Raw genomic sequence first — 20651 nt, 5'->3', positions numbered from 1 at the left:
CAACCAACTGCAACTAGCCTCTTAATTTAAAACATACGATATATGTATACCCTAAGAGATCAACCGATCGATGCACAACGAAACCAAAAAAGAAAGAAAAGAAACATGAAAACAGATTCATACAAGATACATATTTATACATCAGGAACAAGAAAAAGCAACATAACCCATCTCAAAAGCTGTTTATACTCCTCGACAACTTTTTTTTTTTGAAAAAAAACACAAATTTTAGAGCTCAGCATCATCGTCGGTCAAGCTGTCTTTAACACGTTTTGACTTGTGAGAGACGGTATCTCTAGTTTGCTCCGATTTCTTAGCAGCTGAATCATAGCTTTGAGACGCTTTATCTTTTGCAGACTCCAAAGTCTCATCGGATTTGGATTTCGCGCTCTCGTAGCTTTCTTTACTCTTCTCCTTCGCAATCTTGCTTTCTCTCTCCGCTTCCTCCTTCAACTTCTCCGCCTTCTCCTTAGCCGCACTCGTGAAATCGCTAGCTTTCTCCTTCGCCGTCTCAACCGTTTCTTCCAACCTTCCTTTAGCTTCTCCCGCTTTGCGTTTAGCTGCGTCTTTAGCTTCTTTAGCCTTCTCCGACACCGTGTCCCCCACGTTAGGGTAGTTTTCATCGTCTTCGTGCTTGATTCCGATCTTCTCTTTAGCCCAATCAGTCCACGTCTCATCGCTTTCGTCTCCCGACAAACTGTCTTTAACCTTTTTTGACTTGTGAGTCAAGTCATCTTTCACTTGACCGGCTGTATCGTAGCTCTGCGTTCCCTTGTCTTTCACGGAACCAATAGTCTCGCCGGCTTTCGATTTCGCTGTCTCGTAAGCCCTTTCCGATTTCTCCTTCGTAGCTCCTACCGCTTCCTCTGCTTTGCGTGTGGCCTCGTCTTTAGCGTCCCTGGCCTTATCAGTCGCTTCCTGAGCGATGTCCTCTTCGTGTTTCAGACCGATCTTCTCCTTGGCCCAATCAGTCCATGATTCATCTTTAGCCGCTTCTTCCTCGGTGGTTGCTTGGACACAACACATCGTTACAATGGCCATAAGTACCAAAGATACCATAACCAAACCGTGCACTCTCCTCCCTAAACCCATTTTTTTACTTCAACACTAATCAATCGATAACCAAAATTACGATTTATGATTCTCAGGAAAAGCTCTGTGTGGATTTTTCTTCGAGGATTGGTAAATGTGATTGCTCTGTTATGTATAGTAGAAAACGAGATGGGTTGTTAACACGTGTCCAAGGACGTGGCGCGTACCGACTTCTTCTGGCGTTTCGATCTAGGATTCGTGTTCCGTGCTTCTTTACACGTGTTACTCTGCCGACTTGAAAAAGGCTTTCAAGACATTTTTAATTCTTATCTCCTTAACAGTATCCAATCCACGTCTTATTTATTTTAAAAACAATGGATAACAAATCTTCACTAAATTCCATACTCTTACTTTAAAAAATAGTAACTCAGTGGTGGAATCAGTTTCAAACACATTGTTCAATCTTGGACTGTACATGTAGCAGTAGAATCAAATAATTCAAAACAAGATAATAATCAAAATGTATTGCGAATGGCCTACAAATAAAATTGTTCCGGTATAACTTCACGGTTTAGTGAGTTATGGGCTACTAATTGAGCTTTTTGTAAGCAAAACTTTATTGGGCTTTTTGTAAGCGAAACTTATAAATAAAGCAAATGCCCTGATTCCCCATTTGCAGTCAGAAACAATGACGATGATTTCCGATCTTCCTCACGATTTGGAATCGGAAATACTCTCCAAAGTTCCGGCGAAGTCTCTAGAAAAATTGAAATCCACTTGCAAACGATGGTACACTTTATTCAAAGATCCGAGATTCATCGAGAAGAACAATTCGGGTAGTGAAGCAGCAAGGGAGGTCATCTTACTGATGAATTCCATCGTTTATTCAATTAGGATCAATGTCCATGGAATTCATCTCGGAGTTTACCCATCTGTGAATATTTACAGGTAAACTAAAAAACATCAAAGTATCTAAAATCTTTCAGTGCGACGGATTGATATTGTGCACCACCATGGGAAGGAAGCCTAGGCTCGTGGTTTGGAATCCTTGTAACGGTGAAACGAGATGGATCGAGCCCAGAAAATGTTTTTGATACCTTTGCTCTAGGATACGGAAACAATAGCTACAAAGTATTGTTGCTTCGCTGTTATGAGATCTCATTGCAGAAAACCTATGTTTCCGAGTTCGAAATCTATGATTTTAGCTCTGATTCGTGGAGGGTTATTGATGGTTTAGCTGTGAAATTCACCTTATCGTCATCCTTGGGCGTGTCTATGAGAGAAAATGCATATTGGCTTGCTTGCCACGAGGAAACCGGACTTTTCCTGCTCAGTTTTGATTTCACGACAGAGAGATTTAGGCGTCTTCCTCTTCCGTTTCAGAGTACTAATCTTCAAGATACTGCGGCTTCATCAGTTGTTAGGGAAGAAAAACTCTCTGTGTTGTATCGGAGTTTTGAGTCGTCCTCATCAGAGGCGAAGATATGGGTTAGCAGTAAGATTTCTCAAGGGAAAGAAAAGAGGTGTCGTGGAGCGAATTCTTAGTAGTGGATTTGGAATTTATGATAGATGATGAAGAAGCGATGACTCTTGATCTTGATAATTTCTTGTTGGATGAGGAGAATGAAGTGGCAGTGTGTTGTGATATAGACTTGGATTATGGAGATAGGACCAGAATTCACATTGTTGGTGAAAAATTTTGATGTTTGAAGTTTTCAACGAGAGTACAAAGGGCAAATTTTGTAGATGGCCATTTCTCCTCAGTTATGTTCCAAGTTTGGTTCGCATTCAGAAAGATACAGTCAGAGGCAAAAGGAAAAGAAGAACAAGGAGGTTAGTGGAATGAATCACTTACTAGTTTTTTCCTTGCTTCTGGTTTTGGTAATGTGTTCATTTTGAACGAGATTAGTCAATTATTGAAGGAAAAGCTTTTCTTTTTGTAGTGGGTGTTTCTATTTAGTTTAATAAACAGAGTAACTGGATAAAGCTTCTCTTTGCACCTGTTCTTTTGCTTTTTTTGTTTGAAAAATGGATTGGTGATGATCTAGTGATCTATACTCAAATACATTGTTTATGACTACTTAGAGCGAGTTACACATCACATGATTGGTTTTGGAGAGCCAGAACAAAGGGAAGTAACTTCAATGGAGAAATACATCAATAGATTGATCTCCCTATGTTCCGAATACTCTTATTGAACTCATTCTCTGTTCTTCAAGGTTTAACATTCTGTCCAAACACAATCATCTAAAGAAATATATCATATAATCCAAAATCACCACCCCCACGCTACTCAGCGAAAATCAAATCAAGCGTTTTCACATAAGCGTTTCCTATTTTGTGTTAAATCTACCTTTATGTGTTTCTCTGTCTTTTCCTTTTTCGGTAGCGCATTCTATGCCGTGCTAATTGACTATTATATTTCCTTTTTTGGGCGGCACCCTCAGAGTTCCTTATATATATGTAGAGATACCAATTGTTAATATGAAAACATAAAGCCCTAATCGTTCCTTGCTCTGTCGCTATTCTTCCTTGGGAGGTTCAGGTCAGAGATCAAAGGAGAAACAATGATCAAAGGAGAAACAATGATGATTTCCGATCTCCCACGGGAACTGGAATCGGAAATACTCTCTAGGGTTCCGGTCACATTTGTTAAACAGTTGCGAATTGCTTGCAAAAGATGGGATGCTTTTTCTAAAGATCCGAGCTTTATCAAGAAGAACTTGGGGAAAGCAGCAACGCAGATGGTCTTAAAGGTAGATCGATCGGTTTATTCATTTAGCTTCGATCTCCGTGGAATCTCCAGCGAGTACGTGCAATCTATCGAGATTACAGGTAAACTCAAGAGTGTAAAGGATTCAAAAGACGTCGAGGTATCAGAAATCTTTCACTGTGAGGGTTTGTTGTTATGCAAGACGAAAGAGAATAGACTCGTGGTTTGGAACCCTTGTACTGGTCAAACCAGATGGATCCCATCCTCCAGATTATCTAGACCTAAGTATTTTCTAGGGTACGAAAAAAGCAACAAGAAACCGTGCGTGAGCTACAAAATCTTGAGCTGTAGCTATTATCGCACCGACCAGAACCTCACAGCTTCTAAGTTTGAGATTTATGACTTCAACTATGATTCATGGAGGGTTCTGTTGGATCAGTTGATTGGAACGAAAGAGTGTCTTTAAAGGGAAATACTTACTGGTTAGCTTCAGATGGTAGAGGAGACTCTCTGGTTAATTTCATACTCAGATTTGATTTCACTACAGTGACATTTGGACGCCTGCCCCTTCCTTTTGAGAGTGATGGTGATCCTGATTTGGTTGCAGCTCTATCAGTTGTCAGAGAAGAGAAACTTGCGGTGTTACATCAGCCGTTTGAAAACTTTGATTTTAAGATGAAGATATGGTTGGCCAATACTAAGACTGATGACGCCGAAGACTATTCGTGGAGCGAATTTTTAGAAGTGGATTTCGATGAACTTGGTTTAAATGGTATGACGAGGGTGATGAGTTTCTTGGTGGACGAGGAGAATAAAACGGTCATGTGTTGTGATAAAGACGATGAGGATGGTGGCAGGACCAGACTTTACATTGCTGGAGAGGATATATATAAACAAGTGTATAGAGAGCCGACAAGGAGACCACGTTCCCTTGATCCACTTCTCGTCAGTTATGTTCCTACTTTGGTTCAAATTCCGGCAATGCAAAGAAGTCCTGGAGGCAGAACAGATTAAAGGTGACTAGCTGATTCAGTTACCTAGTTTCTTTGAACGAGATTAGTCAATTATCAATTAGTGTTGTTTCTGTTTAGCTAAACAGAGTAGCTGGATTTTCTTTGTTACTCTTTTTACTTTTGAAAAAAACAAGATTTCACCAAGTTTTCATTTCTTGAAAAGAGAGATTTGGACAAACTCTGCGTCCATCTCACTGTGATTATTTTAAAGGCAATCAGTTATAAGAGAAGAGGGACTTTCGGTGTTACATCAGACCTTTGCTTTGATACATTGAAGTATGACGATGTTTCATGAAAAAGTCTGAAGCACAAAACACATCTTGAAACACACAGTAAATGAGAAACAGATTCATCTCACCACTTTTTGGAGAATCCCTGTGAGAAAGAAAAAATAACCCTTTCCTGTTCTTTTTTTTTTCTCATTGAAAATCAAAATGCCTCGATAATCTTTTACATACAACGATTCTACTATGCAGAAGAAAAAAAGTGAACCATGAACTAAACCAGAAATCTGTGCTAACCAAGTTACTAAATCCAACCAAAAATCAAAATGTCTCAACAATCTTTTACACACATAACTAAGTCATTTTCACCACGTCTAAAGCCCTAATTTATACTACAGAGCTTCTGTTCAAATGATGATGAGTTTTGGGAGCAGGTTATGAGATAGCTCGGTGAAAATTACTCTGTTTTGTGAAAAAGAAGAAGAAGAAGAAGACGCAGTCTCGGATGGAAGCATACGGGCAGAAAGAACGACAACGTATTGTTGTTTCAACAAGATTGTAGAAAGCATGGGTCAAGTTCAAAGCCAAATCCAACAATCCCCAATATATTATAGACTCCGACAGTACATTAATTACACAGCTTTTAAGTTTTAGTTTAGAAAATCTAATCTTTAAGGCTTTCTTTTTCAAGATAATGATCAATGAGATCACAAATATTGACAAGTATTGCCTTTCTAGTTTGTATTAAAGAGATAGATAGATCATACTTATTTAAATTTCTTTTAGGTGGCTATATATAGTGGATACATGTAGCACCATTGCACCAACAGCCACTTATTAAAACATTGTACAACAATGTATATGGATCCCTTAATTAGATCGATTATTGTATAGTTCAGAATTTCATTGAATATTAAAAGTGACAAAACTTAACTAATTAGAAAATCAATTATAATGGAAAAAGCTTATAATAAAGCTTTTGAACATATAATTTAAATAGTGGGGTAGCTTGTTGAATAATATCAATGTTGGTTCGGGCAAATCAACCATATACACTAGGGGGAAAACAAAGAAGACAAAAGCTGAAGAATATAGTTTGGTAGTATAGACATAGGCTTGATTATTATACGGCTAAATACATGATGAAGAGCATATATCTCTATCATCATTGACATTAAATTGTATACTTTATAAACTATTTAAATATATAATTGAATCCTCCGTTCCACATGATACTGTACATGCAAAGGATGAGAACTTATTCTCATCTCAAAAGAAGTTCTTCACTTTTACAGCCATGCACCCATCGGTCGGTCTCCAATGCATTTTCTCTGGACAAGAATGTTATTTTAAACCTCGTATAGATCATATATTATATATAGAGATACGAATGTACGTACGTGTTAAAGGCATATTGTATACACGAGAGGCTGTATTTGTATCTCACAATGTCCTAGCTACTTCCTATATATTCTCTCTTTTTCCCTTCCTATAAATACGAAAACTTAGTTGTATATAACCATATGTTTAAATTGGGTGATTGTATACATAAGATAAAACTAGATGGGTAGGAGCAAGAAATCGTCAACGTTTTCCGTAATAAGAGCTATGTTACCGTGCTGTTCGAACAGTGGAGATGATTGGAGCGAAGAAGGAGTGATCATAAGGTCAAGAATCATGACCAGTGATGAAGATGGCCGGCTTTGGATCGCTGAGCCAGGGGTCGATAGAAGAGCCACTTCTTTTATTGCTAAGTTCTATGAGAACCGAGTCTCTGATCCTGATTACAAAACCCCTCCTTGAATTGTTTTTCCATGTTCTGCCTTTCTTTTCTGCTTCTTCATGTTTTTTTTTTCTTTTCAATATCTTGTGTTAGTTTTTTTGGGTCTAAATCTTGTGTTAGTTCATGGTAAACAACTATCAAAGCCTGTGTTTGTTAGATTTACTACATATATTCGTCTTACGTTTGGTTACTTATGTAATAATAATGATGATTTATAAGTTCTCGGCTCGCACTGTCTATTAAAAAATTAAAATTTGTACTGGAAATCTTTTTTCTGACTTATTATGTATTCTACTATTTAAAAAAAAAACGTAATTACATTTCCCTATCAAATTTAATTAAGAAAACTAAGTTTTCTTTGTTAACATCATTACGTTATACCACTTATACGTAATTGTATGAAAATACAGTTTTCATAACCTTATCATTATAATGTATGATGTTAAGATCTTTAACGAATTGGAAATCGAATTTTGCACCAACTACAGCATTTTTATGGAAAAGGCTAGATCTTTTTTGGAAAACAAAAATATTGTTAATATGAGCAGGCCCTTAGACTTGATTATCCAAAAAATGAAAAAAAATATCGACCCATAGACCTAAGTCTATAAAGTTGTAAACCCGTGGGCTTTCTTTCCCGGTTTAAAATTTGTCAAAGTTCTCGGTTGAAAACCATTTTCGGATGGATCTTGAAATATGGACTAACTTCTTCTAATTGGTGACTGATTAACTAAGATAACAAGTTAACTTGATTAACAACTCGATAACAAGTTCACAACGCCTGGTTTCATCTTCTGTATATAACAACTTGTGTTTGTGTGAAGTTATTTTATACTAAGTTTCTTCCTAATAAATCTCATAATACAAATGACGACTTATTCACCTGTAAAAGTTATTATTTATTTGTCGGCGTAACAAGTACAATGACACTTCAAATCTTGAAGTACAGTAGGAATCAATGACAAACATATCTTACATCCATAACAGAATTCAGGGATATATAACTTTATATTTTCGTCAGAAAACGCAAACCCATAATTCAATAGTCAAAGCTTATATCATCTTATTCTCAAAAGAATTGAAAAAAATTACACAAATATATGTTTTTAAATTAAATGGAAAGTGTGAAAGAGAGAAAAGAAAAAGTAAAACAGAAAAAAAGAAGAAGAGGAAGTCAGAGTTGGGAGGAGGCACCGGAAATTCGTACAAAAGTCACCTAATTTACGGACCGACCAAACTCGTCACTCTGTGTTCATCAGTCAACAAACAAACAAACAATTAGCTCCTCTTTTTGTACTTCTTCACTCTGTCACTCATTAGATTTTCCGTTTCAATTTCTTATATCCTCAATTACGTTACTCTCTTAATAACAGTACTTTTTTTTTTTGGTTAAAGTTATAACAGTATTTTTGAATCTGACTACCTAACATTTTGAGAAAAGATAGCAAATCCATACGGATACGGTCAAAATTAGAACGATCAATCCGCTGCATGGCATATAATTCATTTGATTTATTCGCATCACCATTTCTAGATTTAATATACAATATATTTTTTCTAACTAGAAAAACTTTTTTTTTAACATGAGAAATACCATCTAATCATCATGATTCGAATTCTGTAAGTTGCAGGAATTTGTCTTTTTGTTTCTTTGAATTATTATCACCAGTTTAAAATGAGATGCAAAAAACTAATAGTAAAAGAACGAAAACCACATCTATAAGTTATAACCAATAATTAACCCCCCAAAAAAGTTATATAACTATTTGATTAAATCAATCGTGTCTCGAGGGTACCTCCGAATGTGTGATCATAGAACCACGAACCAAATCATGTTCTACAATATTTATATATTAACTCTTTTTCTTCATATTATAATATCAATTAAAAAGTTTGAGACAAAGAGGAAAATAATTACGCACCAATGAGCAGAGTCCGTTGGCTGTCATGTGGGATGCTATAAAACAATTTAAAGGAGGATAGTCAGATTTTAATAATTCCGGAAAAATATTAACATGTAAGAGGATTTTAATAAAAACAACAGATTCTATTGTAACGAGAAGATGATACATGCACTGCGACTGTTCCTCTCATGCAAAAGATGCTTTTACAAGCATTTCTTAATTTTAAAACCAATATCAAAAGAAAGAAAACTAAAGCATAACTTTTAAGCTACGTTAATTTAACTATTCGGGCTCCCTTTTACTTAAACTAGACATAAATGTATCGTAAATATGAAAAAGGAATCTTGTAGTTTGGTGCGTGCATACGGCTGAATTTAGAATGTTTAATCCGAATAAAAGATTGTTAATTAATTGAATAACCAATCTGAATATCGGTTAAATCAAATAAGAACAATTTAATTTTCTTGTATCTAAAATTTCGTAGATTAAGTGGATAACTTATCATTCTGATACAGTATGTATATCTAAGTCTGAGTAAAAAAATATTGCGTATCTAATTTAATCATAAATACAAAGAGTTTTATGAAAAGAAGGTAAGATAGAGAAGCAGAGAAACATGTGAAATTCACATGGGCTATTTTCTGACCAATCTGTGCCCACCTCAATCCTCTAATTCATTGGTCCTTTAAATTTTTAACATTCTTACCATTTTCTAGCCACCAAATTTGATCAAACTAACTTAACTTGAATTAACATAAATTAATCACGATTCCATTTCGCTGTGGATTACTGAATTTTTGGTTAGTACCTACATAAACTAATATGAGTGTAGTTTAAATAATAAATAATAGAAACATCTTTATCAGATATGTGTGCTTCATAAAATAGTAAACTTCTAAGTTTTATAACCCGTACGTCGAATTTAACTCTCGCTTATAAGGCTATTAGTTTGCTAGATGAGCTATTGAAACATCTAAAATTAATGAAAGATGGATAAGAAATAAAGAAAAAAGGGAGATGGACACATATAAACCGATTGGAAGTGGATGGGAATGAGAAAATGCAGTGAAGCATTTGGTGTTGTCAGTACCAAGGAGTGGGAAAAGGCAAACTCTTGACTCCATCTGCTCCCCGTATGTTATATGTATATATTGATTCGGTTTCCGGTTTGGTTACATGATATTATTACACAACTTGTCGAATTGAATGTAAAATAGAGAGAAATTGATAATGTGTGTGTGGTAAAACTAAAAAAGAAAGAGATGAAGAGATCACGTGGGGAGGCATGTGGGAGGGTAGGGAGAGGCCTAAACGATGTTAAATGGATAACATAAAGTTAAAAGTTAATATAGGAAGAAAAAAAAACAAAAGTGATGTTTCTTGGAAGCTCTTATTGCGGATCTTGCCTCTCTCTCCCTCCCCTTTGCTTTAGCATTACTAATTACTCTTTAGTTTATTAATAAGAACTATTATATATTATAATCCATCATAAGAAGAAGAGAGAGAGAGAGTATGTGTGTGTGTGTATAAATAGACATAACAAGTCGTTCTCGAGCTCTCCCAATCCGAATCTCTGATTGGAAGAAGAAGAAGGTTTCATTTGTTTCAAGAACTGAGTAAACAAAAAAAATAGAAAAGAAAAACAAAAAATGGCATCATGGAAGAAAACAATAGCAACACCATTCAAGAAGGCAGCAACGTTCTTCAACCAACCGCAGCAATCACCACAAAAAGGTTGTCGTGGTGGAAGAATGGATGCGAAAGCGAGGGAAGAGCACGAGAGGAGGATGGTAAGAGAGCTTCAAGGAGAAGTCATGGCTTGTGGATACGACGACGTTCTTGTCATGTGGTCTATTCTTGACAAATCCAACTCCTCCAATAACCTCACTTCTCTTAACCCCTAAACCAAACACCAAAATCATGGTTTTCTTTATCTGCTTTTTGTACATATATTAAAAAAGCGGTATTAGCCCTTTCTCCTCTTCCTCTTCCTCTTCCTCCTTCTTATCCTTCTTATTCCACAGTCGTGGCTTTTTTTTTTTTTTTTTAATTAAGTCTATATGAATTTTTTTTCGACGAACTATCGTCGAGAATTTAGATGTTACTCTTTTCTCTTTTGATAATCCACGTGATTAAGTTACGGTGGGATTTTTTCTTTTTTTTTTTGGGAGGGAAAAATTGTCTGTCTTGAGTTCTATATCATTTGTATGAGATGATTAGCATTATTTGTTTAAGAACTCAAGAACTAGTTCTCCATAATGTAAAAGCCATGTATTGACCGAAGTTGCACATGTGTTGAATTATTAATCAGAAGACCCAAACAAAATATTATATATTATGAAATTGTTGCAATGTAACAGTATATACGTAAATCAACAAACCGACTTTTATTTTTGTTTGGAGCAACTACTTAAGTCAAACATTAGTAAGTAAATGCTAACAAAAATGGCAAGTAATCATCATTTTCGTCAAAAGGTAAGTAATTAGCATATTATTCTATCGTCTCTTAGAAATTAATTATACTTTTGCACTTTCGGTAACGGCCTAATGTCTCAACAATATACACACTCTATCCACTGAGTTGACGTTCCTAACTTCGGACTGACATAAAGACTTCAAAGGCTTTACGCTCGTTACTTTGCTCAGTCGACAAAAAACAATCTATAGTCTCAATCTCAAGTAGATCCAAATGTTTTATAACCACAAAAAGAAAAAAATTGTTAGTTATATAACCTTCATTAGAGCTAGACAACTCGTTCTTCTGTTTGTTTAATATCAGCTAGATTCAGGACCTTTTTTCTGATTTGAACCCTATAAACCATAGACTAAACAAAACAGTTTGATTTTAGCCAGTTTCGAGTCAGTTAAACCTGTTAATATAGTCGAGAAAAGAAAACACGAAATCATCTAAAGTGAAGTATTTATCCTTAACCAAAAACACCAAAGTAGGTCAGAGTATGACGATATACAACTACACAGAAGATTAATAATAAATTCAATTTTCTTTTATTGATCTACTTACTACTTGATTCCCATAATGTTAGTATGCCGATTCAAGATATTATCATAACTTTTATATATACCTCACGGATAATATTTGAAGGGCACAAGTACAACTCATGCATAACAAAAACTGATCAATAATCACCACACAAAATTACAAAACTTCCATCAAAACAATAATAGTAACAAAAACAATAATTTTATTTTCGAATAAAAATAATAATAATTAAGATGACAGCAGCTTGAGCTTAGAGGGGGACCCAATCATTGAACAAAGAAAAAAAGAAAAAGAAAAAAAAGAGAGAAGAGAATAGAAGAAAAAGTACGACCGTATATCGACAGTGGGGTTAATGGTTGATGATGAGATCTTATTAAATTCTCAAGTGGGACACTTGATTCTCACAACGTGTCTTGTCCTTTGAGTTCTCTCCTAAATTTCTTCTTTATTTCATTTTAAATTAAGTTTATAATCTCCCTCTCTCTCTCTCTCTCTCAAACATTAACATGCTCAAAGTTTGGGAAACATCTTAATCGAAGAGATGGTCTTCACTTAACTCTGCAAACCTAACATGTCCCTTTGAGGTAAACTCATCTAAGATTCATCATTCAACACCCACTTGTGTTTCACTTAACCAAAGCTCAGACTTACACCACGGCAAATATACTACACACCGGGTTTTATACTACAGGATGCAATGACTAATCATCTTAGAGGATTGAGTATCACATCAAACATTATGTCTACATAATCTGTTGTAAGAATCCAAAGATTCTAAAGTCACTGATAAAGAGTATTCCTAAGGAGATCATAAAACTCCAGTTAACGATAATACAACAACATTGAGTTCGTGCTATCCTTCATATTTTGAGTCCTGCCCTATGAAATATACATGTCCACGAAACTCTTTACCTTGCATGCCTCTCTTCTCTGGCTTCAAGCGCATCAACTTCCTCATTTGTTAGCATATCCACCGCTGGTTCATAAACATCCAAGTCTTTCCGTTTCCTGTCAATATCAATGATAACATCTGTTAAGACAGGAATTTGTTATCACTTTTGCTTGGTTTCGCATGTCAATTTTTGTTCTCTTCAATCTTTATTTCAAAAATCTCATTCAGTGATAAGCTATGCAGGAAGTGACGTTCTTCAACCTCCACTGAGTTCTTTTGTAATCAAACGAATTGGAACCTAGTGATTTTATTTTTGTCTTCAATAACAAGATGCAACATTCCCAGAGGTAGGACCATCTCTAAAACACGGGATCTTACTATGAAATGATAGAAAATGTAAGAAGCGGTGGCATTTTAGTGTACATAAGACAGAAGCTCAGGATGTGTCACGAAGTTATAACTGTTTCAACTCACCTTATAAGCAATCTAGACACTAATAGACAATTTCACAAAGAAAATTTATACATCAAGTGGAGTCATGAAAATCACTTACCGAACTACACTGGACTTAAAGCTGAATAACTTCACTAGGTCCATTGACAAGCCACTTGCCTTGCTGCACATTAAAGATGGAAAGTTATTATAGAAAATAGCTGAAGCCACACTTTAAGCTAGCTCAACTGTTACCACAAGATAACTTGGATAGAAAATAGGAGTAACGTGAAAAGACCTCGCTGAACCATGATCAGATCCTCTGCGGCCTTTCTTACTTAATCTACTCTCCCTAGCAGAAGTCACACTTTGAACTGCAATCTGGAAAGCAGAAACAACAATATGGTAGGTCACCAAGTTTAGTATTCGTGTTCAAATACACCGAGATACAAAAAAGAAGATCCAGCCAGAGTTTTCACCTCGTAAAGTTGTTCTCTGATTGCAAAGGCAACAGCAGGCTTCAGGGAGAAAAAGAAACCAAACACCATTTGTTTCAAAAATTTGGGCTCCAAGTTCGTTTAATTACAGAATGAAAGGTAAAAATTTGAGTGGTTATCTTACCCCAACTTCAGGATCTTCAACACCTAAATCCTTGCACAAGGTTCTTGCGAATTCTTCAGGATCACTCTCAAAATTGTTTAGGTCCTGCAAACCGGTAACAAAGCTGCATTGAGACTACGAGTACACAAATCGTGGTTGAAATCGTTCAACAACACCAGGCATTCTCACCCACAAGAACTGATCCCTGATAAGGGTATGGTTAATTCGGAGATCAAGCTGAAAAAAAAAGAGGAAAGGTAACTTATCAGATTATGAAATACTTCTTTGTTCAGAAAAACACTCACGACCAAAAGAGAGGGGGATAAAAAGGATATCTTGTGTCCATAAGACCTTGATTGGTATGATTTTTTCACCAGTGTACATGTCTTGTCCTTCATATGACCGAAAGTCTGAGAGCTGAGACTGATAAAGCAGGAAACTGACCGATGTGAGCAAAGATTTCCCAAGAAACTATTAAAATCCTTACAAATACATCACACTAGCAGTCTTAGAGATATAAAACTATACATCCCATTGTGTAATGCTATAAACAAGCAAGCATGTTATCGAGTACAAGCTAAACAATAAGTCGAACGTGTGGCAGATTTCAAAAGAACTTTGTAAGTAAAAAAAACATATTCAATCACTAAAACCCTTCCACAATTGTCACCTTAATTGCTCAGTTTATCATCTCTATGACATGTAAAAGAGATACCAACAATAATAGATCAGAAGAGAAACTAAGATTGGAAAGTGTGATCCAGTGTGAGAAGCAACCTGAATAGATTGGGCAATCTGAGTGACAAACGCAGGGGGAAGTTTCAAGTCTTTAACAGTCCTTTTAGCGAAGACAACAACCTCATTATCCGGGTCTTAATCCAAAACGAAAACGCAGGGACCATAAAAAAAAAAACACAGAATCAGCGAATCTTCTACTGTCAGAAGCGACAAGATGAAAAAAAAAACACAAATGTAGGGTTTTGAGAGAGAGGGAAACCTGAAGGGTTCCAAGTGAAAGCATCTTTGTAACGCTGACCCTCGAATTGAATATCCAAACGAATAGGAACCAAGTTTTCAGCAGTAGGCCTAAGCTCCAACCATGGATTGATTCATATCAGAAAACATTCATTCAAGTCCCAAAAACACCATCCGATTTCAAACAAACTAATCGAAGAAGAAGAAGAGGAAGAGACGAAGCTTACATCCTGAACTTGACGGGACCTTTCCATGCAGTAGACCCTGAAGACTTCATTCCCCAATTTCACAGATTCAATTTTTGTGTAAGAAAGCGAGCGAGAGAGAAAGAGTGGGGGGGGAGGGGGAATTTCAATTTCTCAGTTTTTTTTTCCGGCGCTAGCGTAGAGAGAGATATATTATAGTTTATTTCAGAACCACCCTTCTATTATTATGTTCTTTCACATTTAACGTCGTCTTTTTTTTTGGGACTGGTTTAGTCAATCCGATATAAAATTATTCGAGTCCTGGACCGACAATAAATAGTTGGCCTACCGTCTCGCTTTTAAATAAGCCCAGTAAGCTTTTTTTTTTTTGGTAGATAAAGCCCGCGCTAATTTGACTCTTTATATAAGCTTTCTTCCTCGAGAGATCAAATCACGAGAAGACGATGAGCGATTTGGAATGGGAAATACTCTCTAGGGTTCCGGCCAAGTCTCTGACGAAATTTAAAACTAGCTGCAAACGATGGTACGCTTTATTCAAAGATCCGAAATTCGTCAAGAAGAATCTGGGTTGCAAAGCAGCAGTGAGTGAGTCGGTGTTACTTAGTAATTCTCGGGTTTATTCGATTGATGAGGATCTCCATGGAGTTTACAACAGATTTGATCCATCCATCGAGTGTACAGGTCAACTTAGCCATCGAACCGATTCAAAAGCTTTGAAAATATCTAAAATATTTCACTTGCGACGGTTTACTATTATGTGCCACCATGGGAGAAAACTCTAGACTTGTGGTTTGGAACCCATGTACGGGTCAAACGAGGTGGATCAAACCCAGAACTCGTTACCATTGGGCCGATTTGAGCGTCTCTCTCTTCCGTTTCAGAGTCTTAGATTTGAAGATAACACGGCTCTATCAGAGGTTAGGGAAGAAAAGCTTTCGGTGTTGCATCAGAGATTTGATGAATTTCCAGGTAAGATGAAGATATGGGTGAGCAAAAAGATCGATGAGGATGCCAAAGACTTGTCGTGGAGGAGCGACTTCGTCTTAGTAGTGGATCTTCACGGATTTAACTTGCCAGGTGTGGCGAGTGTTGCAAGCTTCTTGTTGGACGAGGAGAACAAAGTGGCAGTGTGTTGTGATTTAGACTGGGATGATGCTTATAGGACCACAATTTACATTGTTGGAGAGAACATGTATAAACAAGTTTTATAGAACTACTGCAAAGAGTAATGATCTTTTTTGTAGGCCAAATCTCCTCAGTTATGTTCCAAGTTTGGTTCATATTAAGACACCCAAAAGGCAAAAGTAAAGAGAAGGAAGCAAGGAGGGTTACTTATTAGTTTCCTTCTTTCTTTCTTCTCCATTTTTGTGATGTTCTTTTAAGCGAGATTATAGTCAAATGCTTTTTCTTCTGGTTTTGGTAATGTTCTCTTGAGCGAGACTACAGTCAATTATTATTAAAAGGGTTGTTTCTATTTAGTTGATAAACAGAGTAACTGGCGGATTAAGTTTTTCATGTCCCCTCTTCTTTTGCTTTTGAAGTTGGATCGGTGATCTAATGATATTTACTCCAATACATTCCTTCTGCTTATAGTTATATCCACTTTCACAAATTATGCAATCGTTAACGACAACTAGATTACATGTCATCAACTCATATGTATACAGTGTTATTTTCTTTAACTATACGTTTCCTGTTAATGAGGAGAATAAAGTGGCAGTGTGTTGTGATGAGGACACGGGAAGGAATGGTCGTTTTGTGACCACTCCGACCAGAATCTACGTTGTTGGAGAGAACATGTATAAACAAGTTTATAAAGATATTGGAAAGGAAGGTCTTCTCGGTCGGCCAGATCTCCTCTCTTATGTTCCAAGTTTGATTCATATTCAGATTAAAACACCCAAAAGGCAAAAGAAAAGAAAAAGAAGTGGAAACCAAAGGAGATTATTAGTTCAATGAAATCACTTATTTTAGTTTCTTTCTTTCTTTTTCCTGGTTTTTTTGGTGATGTTCTTTTAAGCGAGATAACAAGTCAATTATTAAAAAAGTGTTGTTTCTATTTAGTTGATAAACAGAGTAGCTGAATTAGGCTTTTAATTTTGTTCTCCCTCTTCTTTTCCTTTTAAACTCGGATCGGTGATCTAATGATATTTACTCAAATACATTCCTTCTGCTTATAGCCATTTCCACTTCATAATGATTGATCTTTGAAGAGAATATCATCACGTAAGCAGAATCTGCAAATTATGCAAAGTCATTTAACCACAACTATATATATCACATATCCTCATATGTGAGCCTTACTATGTATGCTTGACATGTTTGGGCTTATACGGGCTTTCTAATCAGCGTATATTGGGCTTAAAACCTAGTTTCGTCAAATTAAAACTGTAAACTGAATATTGGTCCACCAAGAAAGACGAGCCGGCACATTTCAAAGAGAATCATTCTCTCCCCCTGCGTCCATGTTCGTGCTCCCCAACAACGTTCGTGTTTTCTTCATGGTCATATAAACATCCCAAGGAACACGATTGCAAACATGTAAATTAATCTTTACTCAGACAAAAAAAGAAAAAGTCTTGGATATTGTGATTTATTTCTATAAAGAATCACACTCAAAGGTGCCAAATAAATATATATATCCATCAATTCTCCAACTTCTTTAAGGCCTCTGTTGCGATATGCAGCAAGAGCTCTGTCCCGCATGAAGACTCTTCATCAATGCCTAAATCTCTCAAAACTGTGAAAACAGAGTTGTGAAACGGAACGATCCAAGTTTTTAACACCTCTCGGGTCTTGTGATCTTCAGTCTTCTCACGGTTTCAAGAAACATACTGAACAAAACACATCGAATCAAGTCAGAGATAAAAATGTACAAAAGATAGTGGGAATTTATCAATATATCAAATGGGGATATAAGGTTCTTACTCCCATGGAATATCACCGACCATCATCCAGTCCCCATCTTTGTCTTGATATGTCAAAACATAGTGTTTTCTATCTCGATTACCGCCTGTTAGAACCAAAGACATTGTATTCAACATTCTCCAAAGTGTTGGAATATAGGTGAATGGTGGTGTTTTACAGAATTTGTGTTTGTTAATTACTTACAGATAATTGAAGTATCGAACATGTGAGACAGGTTTTCTAATAGGCTCTCGTAGCCTGAGAATGCGCAAAGATCGAGCTTTCTCCCAATGGGGACACCTTCCATATAGACCTTAACAAAGAAAGATGTGTCGTCACCGCGTTGAACAAGACGACGACCCTTTAGTTTACCTCTTAACAATGGTTTTATCGGTGGCCAATCTTGTCTTGCTTCTCTACAGGAAAAAAGAAAAGATTTAAACTTTAAAAACACAAATGTGAACAAAACAGAGCGAAACAGAACAGAGCATTAACAGAGTAGTGATGACTTGATGTGGAAGAAGAAGACCTTTGTGGAGAAGTAGAGGGAAAGGTGAGGCTAAGGGAGAGATTAACAGAAGATTCAGAAGGTGAAGGCTTAGTACTGTCGACAGAGGATGAGGAATAAGGAGAATAAGAGTTAGAAACCTCCATTGATGAGACCTTGAAGCTGTAACCTCATCTAAAACTGCAACGACATGATTTCTTCTGTTCTCTTTTAAGAGTGCTCTTCATGTCTCTCTCTATCTCTCTCTGTTTAGTAAACAACTAGAGACTAGTAGGTGATGCGTTTGCATAGATTTGATTTTAAAATGATTTAATCAACTTTTTATTTAATATAAATAAATATGAGAAAGAAACAGAGGTTCCCCACTTTAACTATGAACTTTCAGTCTTCTATATATGAACACACATTGAGTTTTGATAACCACTGTAATAATTACCCGATTAGTGACTAAATCCATAAAATTAGATCTTTGAAGCTTGTTAATAGTAAAATATGAAATCATGGTTTTGAGATTTGTTTACATGTAAGATTCGAAATTTCCATAAAAAGGAGGAATCCAAGGAAAGTGTGTACAAATGGTGTTGGAGCTAAAATGTTAAGGCTTTGATTTTAATTTCTCAACTGCTCAGATTCTTTAATTAGGAGAGATAAAGGGCCAAAAGGCTTTATTGTCTAGCCTTAAACAGAAACTGAGCATCACATCACTTTCACTTTCTTACATCAATATTTGAAAACTTATTAGTCTATAGACTATGAACTTGGGGATCAATTTTAGACCATTCTGTTGATAAGAAAACTCAATTGTCGCTGTGACACATTAATGTTACAGACCATGGAAAATTGCGGAAACAATTAAAAATAAAGGAGAATTGAAGAGTTTTGTGTATGTTGTTTTTGTAGAGCAGACAGTGTTCTTTTCTTTAACTATACGTTTCCTGTTAATGTCTCTTTAGCTTTCTGTATTGTCTCTCTTAGGAGCCCAATCTTTACCTTTTTGTTTTCAAAATACAATAACGAAAAAAATTAAAAAGTAGACATTTACATCACATAGTGTTCATTGGCTGTATTGATAATATATTAGATCCTAGAATCATCATGGGCAGTGTAATAGTGGATTCTAAATATTTTGCTTTGTTATAAAGCCTACCTTGGATGTTGGATCGATAAGACTCCTATATATATGAGTTATTATACGATCTGTCTTTGGACATGCATGTCTGGTCTCTAGGGATCCTTCTTGCGAGAATTTCGATATAGTTAACTTTATAATGTCTAGTAGTCTAATGATGAATGTCTAATCCACTTTATTCTTGTCATAATTTAAGTCTAATATATGTCCATGGAGTTATCCCTCATATGCATATCTGGATTTATAAGAGTTTTGTCATTTGTTTTCGTCGATATAACTCATCAGTAAGAACAATAAAAATCAAAAACCCTATTGCATGTCCTTTTAAAAAAAAAAAATCTAAGAAGTAGTTCAATTTTTTTTGCCTTAACTATTAATGTCCTAGGACTGAGAATGTCAACAAGAAAGTAAAAATAAAAAAATCACCAGAGTTTGTAGCTTGATTACTCGTAACCATCGTAGATTAAACGTTTTATCAAAGTAATATATAGAGAGAGGCATGCAATAGTACTGTACCAAAAAGTTGTAGCAAGAGAGATCATTATCATGAAATGTACTCCAAAATTAACGTGGCATGTTCATGCATAGACAAAGATGCAATCATATCTCCACGTTTGCGTACAACTTCATATAATCAAATCATATATAGTCCTACAAACAAAATGAATGTTTGCTAGCTGCTGATGAAAAATCAATCATTTGGATAGTACTTCGTCAAAAAAAGTGACATCAAATTATTTTAGTTGATGTTAAGCCACGGGGTCCCTTCAAGTGATAGACATACTCACCACTCATGAGTCATGATCCATTTTAAAGAAGAAACGAATAAAAAGAGCACAAAGCCACAAACCAAAGGTCGGTAATGGGTCCGGGAAGATATATAGATCCGTCGACAGGCTACAAGTGTTATTTTGTGTATTAGCTAGTCCTTAATCTAGAAATATAGTTTTTTTTTTATAATTTGTTTTGTATCTGTTCTTGTATTATATATTGTAAGAGTGCTGAAGAGGATGATTTTCAACCAGCATTAATAACTCCATTACCGACAGATCTATCAGATCTTTTACTTAAATGATGATCCTAAAAGCTCGAATGGAATATCCCAAACTTTGTCGTCCCCTTTGATTTAGGCCGGTTCTGGTCACAGGTTCGAGTCTCAACATTAAGGAAGGGACTAAATATATAAACAGTCTTCACTCTTCAGTTCCGTGGCCATGATCAATTTCGGATCAAATGCTCGAAACTTCTAAATTAGTGGAAAAAAAAAATTCTAAAGACAAAAAAACATTTTCAAAACATCAAGTTTTAACTGGTAACATCGTAAACTTATAT

General features: G+C 35.9%; 8 protein-coding genes across 8 annotated transcripts; 5 read left to right on the top strand and 3 right to left on the bottom strand.

The window, feature by feature from the left end:
- On the bottom strand, positions 1–1168 carry LOC18024465 (late embryogenesis abundant protein D-29). The gene has a single exon (XM_006406656.2). The coding sequence runs from the start codon at positions 1090–1092 to the stop codon at positions 229–231; it is 864 nt and encodes a 287-aa protein (XP_006406719.1). The 5' UTR covers positions 1093–1168; the 3' UTR covers positions 1–228.
- Positions 1169–1720: 552 nt separating this feature from the next.
- On the top strand, positions 1721–2177 carry LOC18024464 (putative F-box protein At3g17270). Its single transcript, XM_024159099.1, has one exon. The coding sequence runs from the start codon at positions 1721–1723 to the stop codon at positions 1982–1984; it is 264 nt and encodes an 87-aa protein (XP_024014867.1). The 3' UTR covers positions 1985–2177.
- A 532-nt stretch (positions 2178–2709) lies between these two features.
- On the top strand, positions 2710–4243 carry LOC112088832 (putative F-box/kelch-repeat protein At3g17540). Its single transcript, XM_024159097.1, has 2 exons — positions 2710–2865; positions 3578–4243. The coding sequence occupies exons 1-2, from the start codon at positions 2735–2737 to the stop codon at positions 4209–4211; spliced, it is 765 nt and encodes a 254-aa protein (XP_024014865.1). The 5' UTR covers positions 2710–2734; the 3' UTR covers positions 4212–4243.
- Positions 4152–4883, top strand: LOC18024463 (putative F-box/kelch-repeat protein At3g17570). Its single transcript, XM_024159098.1, has one exon. The coding sequence runs from the start codon at positions 4163–4165 to the stop codon at positions 4757–4759; it is 597 nt and encodes a 198-aa protein (XP_024014866.1). The 5' UTR covers positions 4152–4162; the 3' UTR covers positions 4760–4883.
- A 5427-nt stretch (positions 4884–10310) lies between these two features.
- On the top strand, positions 10311–10960 carry LOC18024461. The gene has a single exon (XM_006406652.2). The coding sequence runs from the start codon at positions 10319–10321 to the stop codon at positions 10571–10573; it is 255 nt and encodes an 84-aa protein (XP_006406715.1). The 5' UTR covers positions 10311–10318; the 3' UTR covers positions 10574–10960.
- Positions 10961–12385: 1425 nt separating this feature from the next.
- On the bottom strand, positions 12386–14934 carry LOC18024460 (chromatin structure-remodeling complex protein BSH). The gene is made up of 10 exons (XM_006406651.2): positions 14797–14934; positions 14592–14680; positions 14372–14466; positions 13946–14017; positions 13784–13831; positions 13616–13699; positions 13474–13512; positions 13293–13375; positions 13116–13178; positions 12386–12678 (listed from the first exon to the last, which is right to left on the bottom strand). The coding sequence occupies exons 1-10, from the start codon at positions 14844–14846 to the stop codon at positions 12579–12581; spliced, it is 723 nt and encodes a 240-aa protein (XP_006406714.1). The 5' UTR covers positions 14847–14934; the 3' UTR covers positions 12386–12578.
- A 302-nt stretch (positions 14935–15236) lies between these two features.
- Positions 15237–16734, top strand: LOC112088891 (putative F-box/kelch-repeat protein At3g17540). The gene is made up of 2 exons (XM_024159261.1): positions 15237–15967; positions 16443–16734. Exons 1-2 carry the CDS (start codon positions 15576–15578, stop codon positions 16732–16734), a joined length of 684 nt encoding a protein of 227 aa, XP_024015029.1. The 5' UTR covers positions 15237–15575.
- A 608-nt stretch (positions 16735–17342) lies between these two features.
- On the bottom strand, positions 17343–18384 carry LOC18024459 (auxin-responsive protein IAA31). Its single transcript, XM_006406650.2, has 4 exons — positions 18212–18384; positions 17887–18098; positions 17704–17788; positions 17343–17609 (listed from the first exon to the last, which is right to left on the bottom strand). The coding sequence occupies exons 1-4, from the start codon at positions 18334–18336 to the stop codon at positions 17555–17557; spliced, it is 477 nt and encodes a 158-aa protein (XP_006406713.1). The 5' UTR covers positions 18337–18384; the 3' UTR covers positions 17343–17554.
- Positions 18385–20651: the final 2267 nt, after the last annotated feature.

This window comes from Eutrema salsugineum, unplaced genomic scaffold (assembly GCF_000478725.1).
Source record: "Eutrema salsugineum unplaced genomic scaffold, Eutsalg1_0 scaffold_13, whole genome shotgun sequence".
Classification (NCBI taxonomy): Eukaryota; Viridiplantae; Streptophyta; class Magnoliopsida; order Brassicales; family Brassicaceae; genus Eutrema; species Eutrema salsugineum.
Note: the sequence above shows the minus strand (reverse complement) of the source record. Positions and strands in the feature narration are given on the sequence as shown.